This window comes from Pelophylax lessonae (genome assembly GCF_965119305.1).
Source record: "Pelophylax lessonae genome assembly, chromosome: 4".
NCBI lineage: Eukaryota > Metazoa > Chordata > Amphibia > Anura > Ranidae > Pelophylax > Pelophylax lessonae.
The window spans coordinates 620,714,175-620,732,178 of record NC_138771.1 but is presented as its reverse complement, the minus strand read 5'-3'; the positions used below and the strand labels follow the sequence as shown (position 1 = coordinate 620,732,178).

The following is an 18,004-nucleotide window of genomic DNA, read 5'->3' as shown; positions in this document are numbered from 1 at the left end:
ACATAATTCCTGACATAATCATACCGCCAGGGAGGTTAAAAGAAGACACATTGGGGTTGATTTAATAAAGGCAAATAGGCTGTTCACTTCGCAGATGAAGTAGCATTGTGCAACAGAATTTTCCCCAGAATTTAGTGAATGAGTTCATAAAAATAAACTCATTTTGAAAATTTGATGGTTTATTGGGGGGAGTTGGGTGGAGTTCTCCTGGCCAAGCCAATGCCTTCGTGGCACATTTTTTCTGGTTCTTGCCCATTTCTGTTTGAAACACACCAGTTGTGATGCCCTAAATACCTCACTGCTGTTTCCCAAGTAGGAAACCCATTGGTGAGAGCTCTCAAACCAGCCTTAATAATGTGGTCTTTGCAGAGCTATATAAGCCAAATTACACTATTCTATAATGATCTAGAATACAGGACTAGGTGAACCAGCTACGAAATAATGGCACCTTTATTATAGACTTGTGCCAGGTGGAGGAAACACAAATATGGAAGGGAAAATGTGACCAAATAATATATCAGTTTTGGAAAGAATTGGACTGTATCGGTCCTTTTTCGGGAACACCATATTTACTTCCTTGTTTACTATGATATAAATAAAAAGTTTAAAAAGGACATTTCAAAACTCTGTGGCTTTTAGGAGAAGTAGCAATTTTTTCCAGAAGACCTCAACAAGCCAGAATCTACTCAAAGCTGCAATATTAGTTTTGAATGGATTGCAACATGCCAACATCTATCCAAAGCTGAATTGTTAGCTCTGGATGGTGTGCCCCTGTAATATTTATAACTACAGTTATCCTTAACTGCATGGAACACATACTGTACAACACATTTGAGAATGTATTCATTTATTCATTATTCCACATGCTTACCACGCTTACCGTAATGCAACCTTTCTCATTAGAAGAAACGCTAATATGACAATATAACAAGATGTCCAAATATAGTACATCCAAATTTTTGCTTGGCAGCTCTGAGGAAATTGAATGCATCATTCCAACTTGTATCCATCTTTCAATTTAATATATATATATACCGTATTTTCCGGCGTATAAGACGACTTTTTAACCCAGGAAAATCTTCTCAAAAGTTGGGGGTCGTCTTATACGCCGGGTATCGTCTTATACGGCGGATGCTCGAGCCGAACTGGAGAATATGCGGTGGGGGAGTGAGAGCACTTCAGCTATGCTGCCACACGGACTGCCTAAGCTGACAGAACTCCCATCCAGGCTCCCCCGCCCCTACCTCCACCGCTGTCCAAGTTAAAAAGCCTGTGATTTGTCGTTGCTAGGGGCGGTCCTAGCAACCAATCTGCCTGTTAAATGGAAAGATGGACACTTCCTGCCTTATGCTCGGACATGCTGCATCCTCTATCTGCTGTGTAAGGTAAGGGGGGGGGGGGCTGTAAAGGGGACTGTGAGTAATGTGCAAGTAAGGGGGACAACTGTAGAAGAGACTGGGATACAAGGAGGGTGACTGTGGAGGGGATTGGGATACAAGGAGGGGTACTGTGGAGGGGACTGGGATGCAAGGAGGGGGGTTGTGGAGCATGGCAGCTCCCATGGATTTATTGTTTTATACTTCCTTTCAGCTTCAGAGTGAATTTGGAAAAGTTTAATCCACTTACACTGTTTTATGCATATTCTATATTTTAACTGGAAAAGTTGGGGGGTCGTCTTATACGCCCGGTCGTCTTATACGCCGGAAAATACGGTATATATATATATATATATATATATATATATACATAATTTGATGCATTCTGCTACTTCCTCTAGATATCAATTTAATACACATGTATGCATTACAATACCTGTTCGGATAGGAAATAATGGGAAATCTCTCCAAGGGGGACAAAAAAAAAGCAATTTTAAATGCAGCAGGGAAGAGTTCAAACTGGGATGTCCTGGTGACTATTGCATTCCTGGCAGGTCTCACAAGGAACAGAAGTGAGAGAATATCTCCCCAAAGGGGTCATAGACAGAAATAAAAACCCAACAGAAATTGTAGGTCTTCCTGGTTCTATTTAAAACTGCCAACATTTTTTTTTTGGTTGGACTTTAAGAAATATTTTGACTAAATAGGGGGCCATATTGTTTGTTTGAAAATTCTTTCTTGCCATCACTGTGTCCTCTAATTCCAGCCGAAAAGCCGTTTACATTTTATCCAGACCTACTGTGAATGACATCCAAGACATATTAAATAGGTCTTATTACATGTATAATTTTCCCTGAATGAAAACCACATTCACAGTTAGAGTTTCATTCATTCAGGAAAAAAAAAAAAAAAACCCCATCCTGCTTTTTCACTATGGTTGAAAACATTTGTCGATCTGTCCCAACTAAACATTAGAAAAATTAACAAACGTCCACAAAATTTAAATTTGTAAACACAATTCTACTGGTATACAGCCAGCTTAACACACCCTTTATAGTTTTTGCATGCTACACTCAATTCTCTATTTACAAACATAATAATAATGATAATAATAAAAATAACAACAATAATAATAATGATAATAATAATATAAACTATAGATATTAAACACAATGAAATGCATAGATACAGAAGTAAAATATATCAAAGCGATTTGCATTGTTGTTCTTGGAAATCATGTCCCCAGGGATACTTTTGTAACACAGAAAAAAAGAGTAATGCCAGAAAAAAGACCAAGTTGTCCAAAATGGTCTTCCCCCGATTCGTATGTGTATAAATATATATATATATATATATATACAGACTGTAAATATATATATATATATATATATATATATATATATATAGAGAAAGATATATAATAGATAGATACTCAGCAATATCCCTATATATATATAGTAGCGCAAACTTGTCAAGAAGCAAGTGCCAAAAAAAATACTGTGCCCACTGCACAAAAGTCCGAAATGCAATAGATGTCACATAGGCAGCAGGAAAAAGTTCAGAAATGACTCAAACAGTCCATAATCCTTCACTCTATCTCCTGGGATGATAATGTACGAAGACGTGTTTCTCAAAAGGATCACCACCACCACCGTGCTCCAAGGGGGGAGGAGAATTGCCCACTCACCAGATGCTGTGGCCCAACCCACTTTCGTGTTTGAGCATTCAGGCTTATAATGATGGTCACTGGTCCAGAGTATCCACAACAGGAATCGCACCAGCGCAGTCAAAAAAAGCTCAGCAGCATATGGGGAGGAGAGAACATAATCCCAATAGCGTGATACCGTTTGAAAGGGTTTTATTAAATAAAATAAAACATAAGGTAACACACTCACATGTCCTGTATGTCATCCAACGCAAAAAAACAGTCACGAATAGGGGAGGGATACCCTTCGGGAGATGATGTCCAGGCTCCACGCCGTGGACGCCGCGCCTTCTGGGTAATCCGAACTCCTCTTACACAGCCTGGTTACATCGCCTGGTCACGCCCCGGCTACTATATATATATAGGGATATTGCTGAGTATCTATCTATTATATATCTTTCTCCATATGTTTTAGTTAAGTAGCTGCATAGCCAATTTATTTATTGGTGAGTGGTCCTCATTTGAAGCGCTTGGGATAGCTTATACCTTTATTTGGTTTTCGTTGGGCATTTAAGCTGTCATATTATATATATATATATATATGTATATGTATATATGTATAGTCTTTTTTTAAACTGTTGCTCTCTGCATGATGCTTAAATGCCTTTTCCGTGTTTGTGTGGTCTTCTTTCCAAAACATACAAGCAAATGCCCTTTCCCTAGCCATTATTATGCATGTGTCTCTACTATGGAGGATCTAAAAAATGTATAGAGTTAGGACTGCAGATAATGCCGTGAAGTGGCTCTGCAGCCTACGCATGAATTTGCAAATGTGTTGCAAAATAAACCCCTGTTTTTAATGCATACTGTTAGACGGGATAATTTGGTTGGTTGCAGGCTGGCTAGTAAGTAAAACTAGTAATTTTCTTTGGTTTTGTTTTCTTCCCAAAACATACTAGAATATTATATAGTTTCTCAACAAACTGATGTTGGAACATGGTAGGCACAGCTAAAGAGATAACAGTATAGTGGTTCTCTCATTTTAGGCACAGCAACAATTTTAATTATTAATCAGACAGAGACATTCGGTGAAGAGTAGTTGGTGACACAATGCTCAATATATCAATGCTCCATTCCTGTTTCCAAATTGTTCTTCTGCCTTGTAATGCTGCCACATGTATTTCCTTTTGAGACTTCAAGTGGCCATTTCAGAAAAATAATACACAGACATGGTCTACAAGTGTTACCATCAACTACCCCCCACAACTAATATCTCCCCTCCATCCCCAGGAAATACTATGTGGCCATCTCTGGAATACAAACATTTTGCATCCTGCTCCTTTGCGTTTTCTTATCACTGTGGTCATAAATGAACACCGATTTAATCCACTAATTATTAGAATATCGAATGAACGTTCTTAAAGGGAAGACTTTTGAATAAAATTCTACTAGTGTATGGACAGTCTAAATGTCATTCAGTTGGGGTTTACATGAACTTGTTAAAAAAAAAAAGACAGAATTGTAAGTAATCCATTACTGATACACTACATTGATGTTTTATTTTCAAAAATGATAATACAGGGTGAAAAAAAAAAAAAAGCAAGTAAAATTAAAAAAAAAAAACAAATTGCCAGAATATCAATCGGTAAAAGTATATCGAAAAAAAATTATAGTTTTTATAATTACGTACCAGCTACTAGTAGTGTAAGTCCAAGGATTATTGATATGAGTGCTTTGGCTTCCATGGTCAATGCTTGCTTATAGCTTGCTGCTTGTCAATCAGTAGATGCTTTCAGGTCCTGTCTAACATCAGCAACTTCCAAGCCCAAAATGAGAGATTTAAGATAGCAACCCAGATATATATCCAAATGATCTTCCTCCTAAGCTTGTCACATTACGTAGGATAATGCATATATTTAGAGCTATAAACCGAGATGTTGTGTCAATGCATAAATCTATGTATCATAATAAAAAGTATTATGGCTATGGGCGTGGTGAGTAGAAATGTCCATTAGACAGCTTCAGAAGCTGATACAAGACATCGTAGCTTTTGTTAATTATTACCAGGAAGATATTGTCACTTTGCCTTTCCTCATCCACTCACGAAAGAAAATGCTCAGGATGTGAGTTCTCTGGGATTTTTTATTAACCTATTGTTACAATTTTTTTTGGGCCCCATAAAATATTGATTTTATTTATTTATTTATTTTTTTCATTTTTTTATTTCAGTGCTGCTGATCTCCCTTGCCTTCTTCAGGCAGAGTACAAATATAACTGAAAATTAATATTTTTAGAAAATAGAACCTGAGATTGTTGATTAAGAGCCCATTCACATTAGCGCGACTTGTCAGGCGACTTGTCAGCGGTCCATTGAGTAGTACAGGACCGGTTCTAATAGGAGCGACACAAGTCGCTCCGACATAGAAAAAGGGTCCTGTACTACTTTGGGGTGACCTCGGAGCGAATTGCATAGACTTCCATTAGGTGAAGTCTCTGCAAGTCGCGCCGAAGTCGCGGTGCACATCGGTGCACGCGACTTCACAGGTCGCCCCCCAAAGTCGTGTCGCGCTAGTCTGAATGGGCTCTTAGAGAATATCCGGTTGCATCCTGGGGAATCAGGAAGGATTTTGTTTCCCCTACTGGAGCAAATTGTACCATCCGTCAGTGGGTTTATTTTTGTCTTCCTCTGGATCAAATGTTGGTATAAGATTGTGTATATGGAGGTCCTCTATTTGTTTTGTTCTATTGGTTGATCTGGATGACCTTTTTTTTTCAACCTAACTGTGTAACTTCCTTTATACATGCATTTGCTGAAGCATAAGCTGCACATCAAATCTCTGGTCTAGCATCCCAATGGTGGACCATCCCCGCAAAATATGTAATGGTACAGCCACTTGTGGTATCCACCAGGGAAGCATATGACAAAATGACAATGCAGGGACCCAATAAAGAGATAGTTGTCAATCTATGTCAGGAACTGTATGAACAAGGACCTTTATGGCAGCATCACTGGGTATTTTTTTTAATACTTTTACTGCTACCACCATACATATGGTGGCGGTGGTGGCCAGTGGCTTTTCCAGCATGACTTTGCACATATACAGCTCCATACATTTTTTGATGAGTTTGGTGTGAAGGGACTTGGTTGGAGCCCTGACTATGAGTGTGTCTATATCTGACAAGTCAACTGTGCATACCCTCAGCATGTTTCCCAGGCTCCACGCACCCTTTGACAGACCCAGGACTGGCATGGCAGGCGTTGCTGGGTAAAGGGGGCAGAGATAAGGAAGCATCAATTTGCCAATCTCCTCTTTTTACTAGGTACCTGAAAGCAACATTTAAAACATCACTTCTAAGTCCTGGTGTGCTCCATTAGCTTCAATGGGGGACAGGCGAGTCAGTAAAAAGAACCTGTCACCAGATGTACAGAATGTCCCCAATGTTTGTGTGATTTTCTTAGACATCTGCACTAAAATGCAAGTCAGATTTTAGGCATCCTCTGCAATAGCAATTTCATTTTTTTGGTGAGATACTCCCTAAGGATTAAATACTTCTAAAGGGATGCAGACACTGCAACTTTCCCCATCTAACCACTGAAACCATTAATGAACCAAAACCTTCCATTCAGAATCAGGACATGATGAAACAAGCAGCTATTTCTTCAGGACAGAAAAAGGAAGGCATTTTCTACAAGGCTTTTGAAAATTCTTACAATGTATAACTCAACAAAAGCGGAGTCATACTTTAAGATTTTAAAAGACAAAACAGCTTCTGAAATAATTCATATGTTACAGTAGAAGGAAAGCCTAACTATATCTCTTGTGAAAAATGCCCCCCCCCCCCTTTCCTCCTACCTATCCTGCCTAACCTGTATAAATATATCTGTGTACTTATTTTTAATCTTCTGCAATCAGATCACGTTATACTGCAGCTCCAACTCTCCTGTGTCAGTCAGTGGCTGCTGCAGGGGAGAGGAGGGAGCATGAATAACAGTTGGGCTATGTGTGATGTCAGGGCTCCCGGAATTCAGAGAAATACTGTAGCTCCTGTAGATCCCTTACACAGAGCTGCGGGATCACATGACCAGATCGGATTGAAAATAGGTAAGAACAAAGATGAGATACAGGTTAGGCAGGATAGGTAGGAGGAAGGGGAAGGAACATGTTTTAGATAGTTAGGCTTTTAATTAGGCTTTTCTTCCACTTCAAAGCTTATATGAGGGTTTTGGTGATTAGGTTCAGATCAACTTTAAGGGAAATATGAATATCTTAGAAAATATTGATGGTGGTGCTGAAAGGATCATATTCTGGAAATGGGGATCTATCCCACAGATTTCTCCTGCTCAGATTAGACCCCCCCCCTCCAAAAGAAAAAAGAAAAACAAATACAATATATATACATGTATTAAAAAAATATATGTATACATATATATATATATATATATATATATATATATATATATATATATACAATGCTCCAAAAAAATATAGGAACACTTTGAAAACGAAATAAATCTCAATGCTGGATATCTATACTGATATGGACTAGGTAATGTGTTAGGAAGGATAGGATGCCACACTGTTTGATGGGAATGAAAATTATCAACCTACAGAGGGCTGAATTCAAAGACACCCCAAAAATCTAAGCTAAAAAATGATGCAGCAGGCTAGTCAATTTTGCTGAAATTTCATTGCAGCAACTCAAAATGGTACTCAGTAGTTTGTATGGCCCCCACTTGCTTGTTTGCATGCCTGACAGCATTGGGGTAATGCTCCTAATTTGACGACGGATGGTGTCCTGGGGTATATCCTCCCAGATCTGGACCAGGGCATCACTGAGCTCCTGAACAGACTGAGGTGTGATGAAACACGATTTCCCAGAGGTGTTCTACTGGATTTAGGTTAGGCGAGTGTGGGGACCATTTAATGGCATCAATTTCTTCATCCTCCAGGAACTGGCTGCATACTCTCACCACATGAGGCCGGGTATTGCATGGAAACCAGGAGGAACCCAGGACCCACTGCATGAGCATAAGGTCTGACTATGGGTCCAAGTATTTTATTCCGGTCCTGCTGATGGGTTAAGGACCTTCTCCGACCCTGTCATGCTCTCCTAGAGTAACTGCCTGTCTCCTGGAATCTCCTCTATGCTCTTGACACTGTGCTGGCAGACACAGCAAACCTTCTGACAATGACACATATTGATGTGCCATCCTGGAGGAGTTGGACTTCCTGTGCAATCTTTATAGGGTCCAGGTATCGCCTCATGCTACCAATTTTGGAGGTCTTCCCATTGTTGCCCATCTAGTGCACCTGTTGTTAATTTCATTAACACCATAGCAGCTGAAATTAATTACCAACCCCCTCTACTACTTAACTGACCAGATCAATATCCCAGGAGTTTAGTTGACTTGATACTATATATATATATATATATATATATATATATATATATATATATATACAGTATCTCACCCCTCACATTTTTGTAAATATTTTATTATATCTTTTCATGTGACAACCCCGAAGAAATGACACTTTGCTACAATGTAAAGTAGTGAGTGTACAGCTTGTATAACAGTGTAAATTTGCTGTCCCCTCAAAATAACTCAACACACAGCCATTAATGTCTAAACTGCTGCCAACAAAAGTGAGTACACCCCTAAGTGACAATGTCCAAATTGGGCTCAATTTGCCATTTTCCCTCCCCGGTGTCTTGTGACTTGTTAGTGTTACAAGGTCCCAAGTGAGTACACCCCCTAAGTCAAAATGTGTACTTCTCACCTGGTTGCCGCCACACACGCTTGACACCATCTAAACCAAATAAGTATATCTTGGTCTTGTCAGACCACAGGACATAGTTCCAGTAATCCATGTCCTTAGTGTGCTTGCCTTCAGCAAACTGTTTGCAGGCTTTCTTGTGCACCATCTTTAGAAGAGACTTCCTTCTGGGATGACAGCCATGCAGACCAATATGACGCAGTGAGCGGTGTATGATCTGAGCACTGACAGGCTGACCCCCCACCACTACAACCTCTGCAGCAATGCTGGCAGCACTCATACGTCTATTTCCCAAAGACAACCTCTTGATATGTTGCTGAGCATGTGCACTCAACTTCCATGGTCGACCATGGCTAAGCCTGTTCTGAGTGGAACCTGTCCTGTTAAACCGCTGTATGGTCTTGGCCATCATGCTGCAGTTCAGTTTCATGGTCTTGGCAATCTTCTTGTTGCCTAGGCCATCATTATGTAGAACAACAATTTTTTTCAGATCCTCAGAGAGTTCTATGCCATGAGGTGCCATGTTGAACTTGCAGTGACCAGTATGAGGAAATGAGAGTGATAAAAACAAATTTAACACACCTGCTCCCCATTTACACCTGAGACCTTGTAACACTAATGAGTCACATGACACCAGGGAGGGAAAATGGCTAATTGGGCCCAATTTGGAAAGTTTCACTTAGGGGTGTACTCACTTTTGTTGCCAGCAGTTTAGACATTAATGGCTGTGTGTTGAGTTATTATGAGGGGACTGAAAATCTACACTGGTATACAAGCTGTACACTCACTACTTTACATTGTAGCAAAGTGTAATTTCTTCAGTGTTGTCACATGAACAGATATAATAAAATATTCACAAAAATGTGAGGGGTGTACTCACTTTTGTGAGATACTAATATATATATATATATATATATATATATATATATATATATATATATATATATATATATAAGGGGCTCTAAATAATTTTCTAGCAAATTTGTACTTGTAAACAAAGCGTATAAGAAAAAGGCCTGGTCAGCAAGTGGTTTAAATCTGAGAGCCCGATTTAGCTCATGCGACTGTAGGCGAAAGTTTCCCACAAGAGCTAATAAAAATTCTAAAAACAGCTCCGTAAACAGCCTGATTTACAATAATCATAAATCATATACAGTAATATGGAAATATGTTCAGCTTTTGTTTTTACCTTAACAGAGCTACCTGGATAGAAAGATTCATATATACAGTACACCAGGGCTTTTTTTCTCAGAAAATAGGTGCAGGAACTTAACCATGACCCTCTCCCCCCCCCCCCCCCCACAATTTCTTCAGTGTTGTCACATGGAAAGATATAATAAAATATTTACAAAAATGTGAGGGGTGTATTCACTTTTGTGAGATACTGTAAATATATATATATATATATATATATATATATATATATATATATACACACATATATATATATATATATATATATATATATATATATATATATGTATATATATATATATATATATATATATATATATATATATATATATATATATATATATATATATATATATATATATATATATATATATATATATATATCATTTTTTTACATTTATTTATCATATATTTTATCTTGCACAAAGTGAATGATAAGATCTACTTTAAAAAAGTTCTTTACCATCAGCACAGTGTTGTTCTGCTAGTAACGTCAAATAATAATAAAATACATTGATAATAGTTCAAACCAAAAAAGATAAGTTAATCTATTCCATTTCCTTAAGGTGCCTTTTATTACTGATTTCACGTCAGGAAACAGAAAAACATCAGTTTGTTTCCTTTTCTTTGCAGTTTTATCACAGTTCCTGCACACTTCAAACCTTTGGAAGACTTTAAACTAGAAACATGCTAACTATTCACGTGGTCCTGGTTTACAGCAGGATTATAATGTATGTCAGAACTGGCAAATATCTGTACCAGGACAGAAATCAGACGTGCTTCTCAAAGCTCTGAGGGCCACAGACTACAGTGCATTGTGAAAGTATTCGGCCCCCTTGAACTTTTTGACCTTTTGCCACATTTCAGGCTTCAAACATAAAGATATAAAACTGTAATTTTTTTGTGAAGAATCAACAACAAGTGGGACACAATCATGAAGTGGAACGAAATTTATTGGATATTTCAAACTTTGTTAACAAATAAAAAACTGAAAAATTGGGCGTGCAAAATTATTCAGCCCCTTTACTTTCAGTGCAGCAAACTCTCTCCAGAAGTTCAGTGAGGATCTCCGAATGATCCAATGTTGACCTAAATGACTAATGATGATAAATAGAATCCACCTGTGTGTAATCAAGTCTCCGTATCAATGCACCTGCACTGTGATAGTCTCAGAGGCCCATTTAAAGCGCAGAGAGCATCATGAAGAACAAGGAACACACCAGGCAGGTCCGAGATACTGTTGTGGAGAAGTTTAAAGCCGGATTTGGATACAAAAAGATTTCCCAAGCTTTAAACATCCCAAGGAGCACTGTGCAAGCGATAATATTGAAATGGAAGGAGTATCAGACCACTGCAAATCTACGAAGACCTGGCCGTCCCTCTAAACTTTCAGCTCATACAAGGAGAAGACTGATCAGAGATGCAGCCAAGAGGCCCATGATCACTCTGGATGAACTGCAGAGATCTACAGCTGAGGTGGGAGACTCTGTCCATAGGACAAGAATCAGTCATATACTGCACAAATCTGGCCTTTATGGAAGAGTGGCAAGAAGAAAGCCATTTCTTAAAGATATCTATCAAAAGTGTCGTTTAAAGTTTGCCACAAGCCACCTGGGAGACACACCAAACATGTGGAAGAAGGTGCTCTGGTCAGATGAAACCAAAACTGAGCTTTTTGGCAACAATGCAAAACTTTATGTTTGGCATAAAAGCAACACAGCTCATCACCCTGAACACACCATCCCCACTGTCAAACATGGTGGTGGCAGCATCATGGTTTGGGCCTGATTTTCTTCAGCAGGGACAGGGAAGATGGTTAAAATTGATGGGAAGATGGATGAAGCCAAATACAGGACTATTCTGGAAGAAAACCTGATGGAGTCTGCAAAAGACCTGAGACTGGGACAGAGATTTGTCTTCCAACAAGACAATGATCCAAAACATAAAGCAAAATCTACAATGGAATGGTTCACAAATAAACATATCCAGGTGTTAGAATGGCCAAGTCAAAGTCCAGACCTGAATCCAATCGAGAATCTGTGGAAAGAACTGAAAACTGCTGTTCACAAACGCTCTCCATCCAACCTCACTGAGCTCGAGCTGTTTTGGTGGAGGAGGAATGGGCAAAAATTTCAGTCTCTCAATGTGCAAAACTGATAGAGACATACCCCAAGCGACTTACAGCTGTAATTGCAGCAAAAGGTGGTGCTATAAAGTATTAACCTCCCTGGCGGTAATCCCGAGCGTGACTCGGGGTGGATTTTTTAGGTCAGGATCGGTAACCCCGAGTCACGCTCGGGGTGGATGTGCAGAGAGCGCAGCAGTGTTCTCTTACCTTCTCCTGGCGATCCAGCGATGATTTCTCATTGCTGTGACCGCCAGCCGAGAGTCCCGCCGCTCCACCGTCCTCCGTCGGTGTGATGACTTCCTAGTTCCGTTCCCTGCAGCAGCAATGCTGCATGGGAGCGGAACTAGGGAGGGAAATTAAAAAAAAAAAAAATGTTGCACAAAACACATAACACATTTTATATTATATTATATATATATATGCATATATATATATATGTGTATATATGTATATATATATATATATATATATATATATATATATATATATATATATATATATATATATATATATATATAAATTATATTATTGATTCAATTATAATTCATGCGTTATATATTATATGTATATGATGTGTGTGTGTATATATATATATATATATATATATATATATATATATATACACACACACACACATATATCTATATATAATATATAATGCATGAATTATAATCGAATCAATAATATAATTTTATTATATATATTATATATTAAATAATAAAATTATATTATTGATTCGATTATAATTCATGCGTTTGTGTTTCAAATTTATCACATCTGGGATGTCTACTAGACTCTTGTTTTGGTCAGGTTTAAGTCAGTAATTACTAAGAATTGTAGGCCTATAATACATAACGCCAAATTTCCATGAAAAAAATTGTACCGCTTTTGGTATGTAATTCCTGACATAATCATACCACCAGGGAGGTTAACTTAAGGGGGCTGAATAATTTTGCACGCCAAATTTTTCAGTTTTTTATTTGTTAAAAAAGTTTGAAATATCCAATAAATTTTGTTTCACTTCATGATTGTGTCCCACTGTTGTTAATTCTTCAAAAAAAATTACAGTTTTATATCTTTATGTTTGAAGCCTGAAATGTGGCAAAAAGTTCAAGGGGGCTGAATACTTTCACAATGCACTGTACATTAAAGTAATTTACAAGCATTGAAGACCTACACTTTCATCCTCTGTACAAAGCTAATGTATGTAATATGCCCCTTTTCTGCTACACACAACTATTTGGCCGGTTCCTTCTCCATGCACAGAGCTCACACACCTCCAGTCGTCTGCCCTGTGCACAAATTCACTCCTTCCTTTGCGCATCATCCAGTCCAGAGAAAGGCAAACAATGTTTGAAAACCATTACTACGAACATTTGACAGTTTATTTACTAAAGACAAAAATGCTGTTAATACTTTGCAAGGGAAGTTGCAAGAAGGTTTGCTTCTAACACCCCGTTCACACTGGGGCGACGCTACTTCCCGGGGCGACCTGTGAAGTCGCGGTGCGCTGCTCGCCCCGTGACCTCGGAGCGGCCAGCACGGACTTCATTTCATTGAAGTCTATGCAGGTCGCTCCGGGTCGCCCCAAAGAAGCTCCGGACCCTTTTTCTAAGTCGGAGCGACTTGTGTCGCTCCTATTAGAACGGGTCCACAGCTTCTCTATGGAAGGTGACCTACGGCGACCTGTCAGGCGACCAGGTCGCCTCACAGGTTGCCCCAGTGGGAACGGGCTCTTAGTAAATGCGGTGAAGTTTCATTTTGCAAAGAATACCCAATCATGTACAAACAAAATAAAAAACACATTTTTGCTTGCACATGAATAAGTGATGGAAGTCAACAGAGTTTCACCTCATTCACCAAGTTTTGGGGCAAATCCCTTTGCAAAATGAACAGCCTATTTTCCTTTAGTAAATCAACTACTTGGTATCCAGTTTCACACACAAGAAAAGACACAACTGTCCAGAACCAAGCAGTAACCCAGATGCTATTGAAAAGTAGGCCCAAAAATACAAATAAATGAAAGAATAAATGTGATATTGGGAGACAAGGAGTATTATAAAATTTGATATAAGGATATAGATTAAAGTGTTTGAAGTCCACTGAAATAAAAGTCCATACATATACCGAAGGGCAGCCACCCATGAGGACCAGAAGTTAAGTCCCAAAATGCACTAAGGGCAGCCATCCATGAGGACCAGAAGTGAAGTCCCAAGATGGACTGTAAACAAAGGTATAAGACGGGAGGCACCTTTAAGTGTAATAGGTAGGGTAATTTATTAAGAACAATAAATAAGCAATTCACAGACAATTAGTGAAGACATCCGCTCTCCATCCACGGCCCTCAGCACTTCAGGCCTAGTTTTCGGCTTTACATCACGCTAAGCGTTCCGTGCGGTCCTGTCATACACCGTCTAGTCGGCTTCTTTCAACATGGTGATGGACCCCCCAGACAGTGCTGGACTCCTGTGTGATGAATTATGGATGACTCACTTCAGGGCTTCGATCCCAGGCATTCAACTCCTTACTATCTGTGAGTTGCTTATTTATTGTTCTTAATAAATTATCCTACCTATTACACCTAGAGGTGCCTCCTGTCTTTTACCTTTGTTTATTGGCATCCAGTTTGGGTCACCTCTAGTGGCCAGGAGTGCCACTCATGATTAAGCGATGAAGTATGGGAAAGTATTTTCCTGTCTTGTGGCATTCATGATGTCCTAAGTGGGCAGGATAAAAACACAGTGTCAGGTCTTTGTGAAGCAATACTGGAGAATCTTTAATGCCTCATTTCCACGGTACGGTTCGGTTCAGTACGGTACGGTTCGGTACGGTACACATTGCGTTTCCACTGCCAATAGTACCCTTTCATGATAGGCGTGGTGTAGCAGGAAAGCTGTGATAGACGATTCTCTGTCAACCAATCAAAGTTCTGCAGAGTGTAGCTCCACCCTGTTGGTACGGTACTAATGTGCTTGGTACCCCAACTAAAGGGTACCAAAAAGTGGTACGGTACGGTTCGGAATTAGGGTACCATTCATAATGGAAACGGCATAAATAGCGTACCGTACCGAACCGAACCGTACCATTGGTGTCCACCACTAACTGACACCATCATATCCAATGTTTTTATTCAATGTGTTACAGCTGATTGTCACAGACCACTGGAGAAACACTAAAATACAGCACCCAGCTGGGCCATACATGGTTAGTTCAGGCCATATAGGGAACATGGTAAAAAACCTATGTTTTCGGGTTCTGACTAGGTTTCTACAGTTTTTGTTCTCTATAAACTTTGTGCACTTATTGCAAAGGCTTATGTCTGGGGCATCATCCAGGACCCAGCAATTATTTTCATTAGCCGATCCTGTACCACCTGGCATGTGTGTCTCTAAAAATGATATTATAGTTGTAGATGTCATCATGTTACCTCTGTACCACTAAGGAGATTTGCCTTTGCCTAATGTCATGGAGATGCAATGGAATAAAGGAGGACATCTCTTCAAAGTGAAGGAAAGTTTCATCTTATTTGTCACTGGACATTTGCTCCAATTTGATGATTTCTCCTCATCTCTTCCTCTGGATTTCTCCTCATTTTATGTCAGTGATAGTTTTTTATCAGGGCTGAAAGAGGGTTGAAGTTCCCTCATTGGGACATCAAAACCAATAACAAAAACTAAAACAAAAAAAACTTCACATATATTTTAAATGAGTCATACATAGTAATGAAATCTAGACAGGGATTTCCTTTACCACTTTATCCAATAGCCACATCTTGGCTGGAGTTAAAGTTTAAATAGAAAAGGTAAAAAACAAGCTAAAGCCAAACTAAATTATTTGTAAAAAAAAAAACCTACTGACTACACTCTAAAAAAATAAAATAAAAAAAAAAATATACACAGTATCTCTCAAAAGTGAGTACACCCCTCACCTTTTTGTAAATATTTTATTATATATTTTCATGTGACAGCACTGAAGAAATGACACATTGCTACAATGTAAAGTAGTGAGTGTACAACTTGTACACCCCCCTCTTCGGTTGGCACCAGATCATCTAGAACAGGGAAAAAGTTCTAGCGAACATGCAAACTCTATTAAAGTCTATCGGACACAAACATGAAATATCAAAATTACTTATTTTAAAGGCTTATAGGCAAGTTATTGCCATAAAAAGTATATGGGGACCCGGGTACTGCCCTGTGGGACATGTATCAATGCAAAAAAAATGTTTTTTAAAATGATAGTTTTGAAAGGAGCAGTGATTTTTATGATGCATGTGAAACAATAAAAATGAAAAATTTCTTTAAAGATCATGCCTGGGGGGGGGGGTCCCTAATGTGCCTGTAACGTGAGCGCATCTGCACGATGTATGGAGCCTGCTTTCAGCAATACTGACATTTCTAAAGGAAAAAATGTAATTTAAACTTGCTCGCGGCTGTAATGTATTGCTAGCTCCCGGCAATACAAATTAAAAAAAAAAAAAGTGGTGTAGGGCCCCCCCCCAGTCCATACCAGGCCATTTGGGTATGCTATAGATTTTAAGGGGAACCCTACGCCAAATATTTAAAAAAAAAAATGGTATGGGGTTCCCCCCGAAATCCATACCAGACCCTTATCTGAGCCTGTATCCTGGCAGGGCAGGAAAGGAGGGGGTGGGAGCGATTGCCACCCCCCTCCTGAACCATGCTAGGCCACAAGCCCTCAACATAGGGGGGTAGGTGCTTTGGGGCAGGGAGGGCTCTGCCCCCCCCGCAAAGCACCTTGTCCCCATGTGGATGGGGACAAGGGCCTCTTCCCGACAACCCTGGGCAATTGGGAGTAATTCTTGGACTTGTCAATTACTGCATCCAAACTGGGATCCCTTAACGGAATAACATCACTCACCTGCTGCAAGATTGACTAAGTACGAAGTGGCTCTCCTAACACTTACTAACTTGACTTCAAGATGATGCACCATTTTGAACCCAGCGTCTCTTCTTCCTGTTATTAAGAGAAGGAAGAGAGGGGGGGGGAAATGCTGTTTCAAAACTTTCAAACTAAAAATACTAATCTCTCGACTTCTAACTAATTTTCCAACATAGTAGGACAACTCGTTGAGGAACAATATGACTGCCTTTCCTTGATGGAATGGGAATCAGTGGCTGTCAGTCCGGTGAAGGAGACTCCCATCCCAGACCCTAAGAACCTTTTTGTTGATGGTTCCAGGCAGGGGCGTCACAAGGGGGGTGCGGGGGGAGGGGACCGCACCAGGGTGTCCATCGGGGGGAGGCGTAACTTCAGTATGTTTTATTTATCAGATGCAGTGCTTGTCTCAGCAATCAGTTTATTCACCCTTAGTGTCAGAGTGAATTGGCTATTCCTCCTCCTCCTCTGTGTGCAAGGGCCACTCCCCAGACAGATTTGGGCCAGCAAGGACCCACTGCGTTTTGTGTACAGATGTCCTTCTAGTGGGTTTCTCTGCATTATTCCCAGCTCCTCTTTTGGGTATGTTCCTTTATGTCTGGATGCAATTTTTTTTATTTCTCTCCCCAGTGCATGAAAGATGAAACAGGGGAGAGACCCACTAGAAGGACATCTGTACTGTACTCAAAACGCAGGGGATCCTTGCTGGCCTGAATCTGTCTGGGGGGTGGCCCTGGCACACAGAGGAGGAGGAATAGCAAATTCACACTGACACTAAGGGTGAATAAACTGATTGCTGAGACAAGCACTGCATCTGATAAATAAACATACTGAAGTTACGGACTATTTAACAGCACAAGTTAGGAGCTACACATACTGTACACATACTGTAGCTGCAGACACTTACCTGTCTTGGAGTACAGCGATGTTGGCACCGCAGTCGATGTTTCCATCGGCTGTTGGGTGCTGCCGCTGCCATTGC

The 18,004-nt window shown here is 39.7% G+C and overlaps 1 protein-coding gene across 1 annotated transcript in view; it reads right to left on the bottom strand.

Moving 5' to 3' along the window:
* LOC309552848 (mucin-17-like) overlaps nt 1-4,766 on the bottom strand; it is a gene marked incomplete at its 5' end in the record, with an annotated part of 45,657 nt that extends 40,891 nt beyond the window's left edge. Inside the window, one exon of the mRNA XM_082253761.1 lies at nt 4,712-4,766. Coding sequence (XP_082109887.1) covers nt 4,712-4,766 — 55 coding nt within the window. The remainder of the gene's footprint in view (nt 1-4,711) is intronic.
* Between the last annotated feature and the right edge of the window lie 13,238 nt (nt 4,767-18,004).